Source organism: Microplitis demolitor, chromosome 10 (genome assembly GCF_026212275.2).
Source record: "Microplitis demolitor isolate Queensland-Clemson2020A chromosome 10, iyMicDemo2.1a, whole genome shotgun sequence".
Taxonomy (NCBI): domain Eukaryota; kingdom Metazoa; phylum Arthropoda; class Insecta; order Hymenoptera; family Braconidae; genus Microplitis; species Microplitis demolitor.
Window position 1 is genome coordinate 2,951,661 of NC_068554.1, and position 6,229 is coordinate 2,957,889.

At 27.4% G+C, this 6,229-nt stretch overlaps 2 protein-coding genes across 3 annotated transcripts in view; one reads left to right on the forward strand and one right to left on the reverse strand.

Annotated features, from left to right (window-relative positions):
* The window catches only part of LOC103569979 (guanylate cyclase soluble subunit beta-1), a 61,761-nt gene extending 56,062 nt beyond the window's left edge, over nt 1–5,699 (forward strand). For both annotated transcript variants that reach the window (XM_014442014.2, XM_014442013.2), the window contains 5 exons: nt 308–478; nt 700–937; nt 1,476–1,616; nt 1,914–2,071; nt 5,512–5,699. In XM_014442014.2, coding sequence (XP_014297500.1) covers nt 308–478; nt 700–937; nt 1,476–1,616; nt 1,914–2,071; nt 5,512–5,641 — 838 coding nt within the window. In that variant the 3' untranslated portion in view covers nt 5,642–5,699. The remainder of the gene's footprint in view (nt 1–307; nt 479–699; nt 938–1,475; nt 1,617–1,913; nt 2,072–5,511) is intronic.
* Nucleotides 2,993–4,126, reverse strand: LOC103569978 (uncharacterized). The gene is made up of 2 exons (XM_008547558.1): nt 3,997–4,126; nt 2,993–3,900 (listed from the first exon to the last, which is right to left on the reverse strand). The coding sequence occupies exons 1-2, from the start codon at nt 4,124–4,126 to the stop codon at nt 2,993–2,995; spliced, it is 1,038 nt and encodes a 345-aa protein (XP_008545780.1).
* Nucleotides 5,700–6,229: the final 530 nt, after the last annotated feature.

A 6,229-nucleotide genomic window follows, 5' to 3' on the forward strand; every position in this document is an offset into this window, starting at 1 on the left:
ATATTTTTGTAGAAAATTTAACGTTTTACAAAAAAGATCTCTTAGTATTTTTTGATGACTTTAATTTTTCAAAAGTTATTTTGAATCAAAGTTTAATTTATAGTAAATTTTAGTATTTTTTTACTTTTCCAAAACTATCGGACTTATTATAAAAAGCTATAGAATTTTTTTTTAAGATCATTTCACTTTCCACAAAATATCCGAAATTTTGAAAAACTCTTTACTTACTCGCACTTAAAAAAATTTTATAATGCAATTATCAGATTATAACTTGATATTTAAATTAATTTAAAAAATATTTAAATAGACGCGGCCTATACTTGAGTGACGTTCCACTTCACGATGCAACGAGAGACTTAGTTTTGATGTCGGAACAATTCGAAGCGGATTATAAGCTAACGAGAAATCTCGAGCTTCTGACTGACAAGTTACAGCAGACGTACCGTGAGCTTGATGGTGAGAAGCAGAAAACTGACAGGTAAAATTAATTTATGATTTATTAAATAAACCAGTAATAGTAATTCAAATTTTTATCATTTTGAATATATAAATTAACACATTGTATTTAAACTCACCAGTAAAAATTATGATAACTTAAAAAAAATCTAAGTAAAATTTATATTTAAATGGATAAAAAAAATTTTAAATGATTTAAGTTATTTATTGAAGTATGGGCTAATAGTAAAATGGTTTCAACAGTTTGCTGTACTCAGTGCTACCGATATCTGTGGCAAATGAATTGCGGCACTCAAGACCAGTGCCAGCTCGACGGTACGACTGTGTCACGTTATTATTCTCCGGTATCGTTGGTTTTGGCGCTTACTGTGCCGCCCACACGGACTCAAGTGGTGCTATGAAGATTGTTAATATGCTCAACCAACTATATATTCATTTTGACGTTCTGACTGATCCAAAAAAAAATCCTAACGTTTATAAGGTGATAATAATTCAATTACTCATCAAAATTTATCATTGTAAAATATTTACGGAGTGAATGCCGAGTAAATTCGGAGTGAATGCAGAGTGAATTTTACTTGGAGTAAAATTCACTCTAAACTGGAATTTATTTCAATATTTAAATTACAAGTCGGAGTCAATGCGGATTTTAAAAAAATTTTAATCACTTCGAAATTATGATCCTAAAGTTCTTAGGCAATTCAAAATCTTCGGATTTTTTTTTCAACAAATCAATTACAAAAAAATGAAAACTAACAAGTGGCGCATGTAGAAAATTTAAATAACCACAGGTGCAATTTTTTCAAATATTTTTTTTTTAAATCAAAATAAAAACAACCACAATATTAATAAATTTTTATAACCATTCAAATGTAATTAAAAAAATCAATCACACAAATTAATTTTTTTTATTAAAAAAAAAAAACAGCCGCAATTTAATTGAAAACTCCAAAAAAAATTTTTCTGATTTTACAAAAAAAAAAAAAAAAAACGTTACTTAAAACATATATGATATATAGGTAGAAACTGTTGGTGACAAATACATGGCGGTCAGCGGGTTACCAGAGCCATGTCGCAGCCACGCTCGTTGCATAGCTCGGCTCGCCTTGGATATGATGGATTTAGCCGCGGACGAGGTCCAAATAGACGGAGAGCCAGTGGTACGTTTTTTTAAACTTATTATATTAAATCTCACTTCACTTATACATACATACATACATTACCGGGTTTTAAATAAATCATCTTATCACACATTAATGTGATTTGTCCATTTATACCACGACATATTTTTAAAATTTATTTGTATGCTCGGTTACGATGACGTCTATGGAGAAAGCACACATTAACAATTTATTATAGATCGTTTTTTAAAAAGACATTACCACAGTTGTAGAGTAGAGTAGAGTAGAGTAGAGTAGAGATAGAGTATGTACCGTAACGAGATGATTAATTCGCAGAAAATCACTATTGGTATCCACAGCGGTGAAGTTGTTACGGGAGTGATCGGACACCGTATGCCACGTTACTGCCTGTTTGGTAATACCGTCAATCTTACAAGTAGAACGGAAACAACCGGCGAACCAGGAAAAATAAATGTCTCTGAAGACGCATACAGGTAAATATTTATATCATATTAATCTAAATATTCTATTTATACATACTATATACAAATATAAATACATATATACATATATTACACTATTCTGACAAGTAATATATTTAATAAATTATTTATTTACTCAGTATGTGAGATAATATTGAGCGATGGGGTGAAAGGAAAAATAACTATAGAGATTTATTGTAAAAAATTACTAAGTAATCAAATGAGTAATTACTGTTACGGTATTTTGTATATTACATCAACGGACATTAAGACCGGAGTCTATTATAATTTTAAATGGAAAGTACATAGACATTAAAAGTATTTTCTTTTTTTTAATATTATTTATTTTTTTAGAGTAAAAAAATATTTAATATTTAAAAAATACATTTGTGAATTATTTTTATTGGTGCATTAGTTTACAAAGTTGTTTTTTTTTTTTTCTAGGAAAAAGTTAAATTATTATTCTAATGTTCATTTTTGAAATTTTTTTACAGTTACTTCACATTAGTTCTTTGATTTTTTTGTATTTTGATTTCTTAGACTCGTGAGTTCGTAGAAAAGCGAAAATTTTTTTTGTTTTTAAAAAAATACAAATTTTATTTTTTAAAAATGGTCAGAAAATTAAAAAAATTTTGGAACTGATATTTTATTTTGCTCTGTATCTTAGAAAAAATTTTTATCCTTATTATTTAATCGTAACTTTTCAAAAATTCCCGGAATTTTTAAAAAATAAATTAAAAATTTGACCCCACAATTTTTTATCTACAATAATTTTAACAAAAGTTAGTCTTGTAAATTATCACAATCGCGCCTAATTTCGCTTTGACACCTCGACCAAAATCAAATTTTAAAATTTATCCCTCGTCAAAATTTCAAACGATTTTTTATAAAAAATTCTCACTATCGAAAGCATAATTATTGAGCAGAAAAAATTCAATCCGCCATCAAGTCAAGATAATTTTGCAAGCCCCTGGGGATGTGTAAAGTTTTAATGCCATGTGGCAGAGCCCAATTTTCAAACAACCTCTGACGTATTGAGCATCTGCAAAGATGCCTCAACTCCGGTGGTATTAATCCACTTCTCTCAGGCGGTACCAAATTACGTTCAACCAAATTCGGATACTGTTCATACAAGCTAACATGCGTAACACCACAAGAGTTAGCAATATGTCCTGGAGTCTTAACACTGGCCATAGGAATCGTGCGTAAAATAAACCTCAAACAAATAATCAAATTATCCGGTATCTTTTTATTATTGCTACTATCTTTGTCAACATCATACTCATTTAATTTCGTAAGCAAAATTTCCAACGGAGATGGCGCCAATTTGTCGGAGTCCGTTGATGCGCCGTAGCGCAGCATGATCAACAAAATGTCCGGCGCGCCATTTTGTATTGCGACTCTCAGCGGCAATACTTGTCCGTAAGACTCCATGGGGATGTCAATAAATCGTCTTTTCGTTAACGACGATGCTGACGTATACTCCAATTTTCCGGTTACTGCATGATCTAAAAAATATATAAGAGCCCGTATATTTTCTTCACGGTCTTCAAAATCGCTTTTCCACCCGGACAAAAAATGTGTAACGCGTATTCCGAATATTGCGCCGACAAATATACGTTCAAATGTTTTTTCACAGTAATAAATGTCATTTAACAAACGCGTTACTATTTTATTATTATTTAAATTCCAATCGTAGCATAATTTAGCTGCTACATATAACACGTTGTGGAATTTACCCAACAGGCATACGGAACCGTTCTCTGACATTGTGATGTTGTGGTAACGTAATGCTGACATTACAATCCGTTCACATACGTCACTTGTATCAAGATTTTCAGCTGATAAAACAAAATTTATAAAAAAAAAAATTAATAAATAAATAAATCATACTTTTAAAATATTGATTTATTATATATATATATTTTTTTTTTTACCTTCAGCTGAACTATTTATTACGTCAGAAAAATATTTAACTAATTGTCTTCTCTTATGACGCGATACCAAATAATCACGTTGCATGTTCTCGAACAATTTGTCAAAGTAACAATCAATAACTACTTCCATTTAAAATATTATTATTATTATTTTTTGCTTATTTTATTTTAATTAAAATTTACGAAACAAAGTTTGAGTAAAAAATAGTCGACTGTCGATTGTTCACTGAGTTAATGGTAAAAATAAAAGTAAACAACCGCGCTAACGGCTGACGTCGAGGGCTTTAATATAATTAGGGACTACAGTACGCATACAAAGGGTTTCCTTTTGTTAGGTATTAGCGAGTTTTAAATTTCGTTATATATTTTTACTTTTTTAATTATCAAACAAAAGACTGTACCTGCAATTATTTTGTTGATAACTAAATTGAGTTACGATTATTTGCTGAAATAAATGTTTTTTAAAGTTTATTTTTAGTTAAATAATTTCCAATTTTGTGCATTGTATTGATAATTAAGACATTATTCGTTTTTTTTAATTACCAGCGGGCTAAAGTTGATCATACTGCAATTAGCCGACGTCTAATAATTTTTTAATTTTTTTAAAAATGATAAATTATGAAAAAAAAAATATTTTAAAAAATTGCACCTTTAGTTTTTTTAATTTTCTACATGTGCATATTTTTTTTTTTTTTTTTTTTTTTTCAAATTTAATTGTTAAAAAAAAAATCAAAAAATTTTTAATTGTCTACTAACAAGATCGCAAATTTTTGTATTTTTTTTCAATAAATTAATTAGAAAAAAAAAAAAAAAAATATGCACATGTAGAAAATTCAAAAAACTCTAGGTGTAATTTTTTTAAATATTTTTTTTTTATTAATTTTAAGTGCAAGCTAATATTTTTATATTTGCAATAATTTTAAGTCATTTGTTCCTAAAAAAGTGGTACGAATTATCAAGAAATTTTTTTTTTAATTTGAAAAAAGAAAAAAAATATATTTTTATAAAATATAAAGTCAAGACGGAAGTAGGTTCTGTTTATTTTGTTTTATTTTTTTATTAATTACAAAAGTACTGATTTTAGACACTATTAATTATGACAATAAGTTAGCAGACATTTAACAACATTTGAATTTTTTTTAACAAAAAAATAAATACTATAAAAAATATTTTGAAAAATTGCACTTATAGTTTATCAAATTTTCTACATGTGCATTTTTTCAGAATGTTTTTTTTTTTTATTTATGTGTTAAAAAAACTTATTTAAATTTAAAATATCTGCTAACTTTACTGTCATGTATTAATTTTGATATTTTACAAATTTAAAAATATTGCTGGCATAATAAATATAATTAAAGTAACTTTTAAATAACTATCAAGACTTTTTAAATATAAAAAATGGCAGTGTTTAAAATCAGTAGTTTTTCTTAGTGCATAAAAATTTTAAATATAAAATTACATTTAGTATTTTTAACCAGTAAACCAAAGCCATAATAATATATTTTATTTTTTTAGGTATTTATGTATGCCAGAAAATCAGGATCCACAATTTTTACTCGAATATCGTGGACCAGTATCAATGAAAGGCAAGTCAGAGCCAATGAACGTATGGTTTTTATCCCGTGAGCGTGAACTATCATCCTAAAAATCCAACTCCAAAAAAAACTAAACATAAAACATAAAGATAACTTTCCATAGCAATAACGTCTAAGTATAAAAAAAATTATATATGTATAATAAAATAAAATAAATGTATACAAATATTTGTGTTCTACCAAAAAAAAAAAATCAACACTTAACGGTACAAACTACAATGCTACTTTTTATTATCACTCCCACTGTCATCAAAAATGATTATGTAAATTACACAAGTTCACTACATCACATTAGAATATGAAAAAAAAAAAAAAAAACATTTAAATACTTGGAAAAATTAAACTTTGCCGTAATATCATTGAGTTCTCCTTCAGCATAAATAAATAAAAAAAAAAAAAAAATAAACCGGCATAACCAGAAAGCGATGAGATACTGGAAAGGTGCAATGGAACCTGTTTCGTCCGATCTGCACCTCTCTAATTTAACGAAAAAAAAAAAAAAAAAAAAAAAAATTATTAATTATTATTATAATTAAATAAATAAAAAATATATAAAAAATAAATTTTTCAAGACTCTGACCTGCTCACAAAACTTCCGCGTTAATTCACCAGAGCATAACGCGTCAGCATGAATCAAA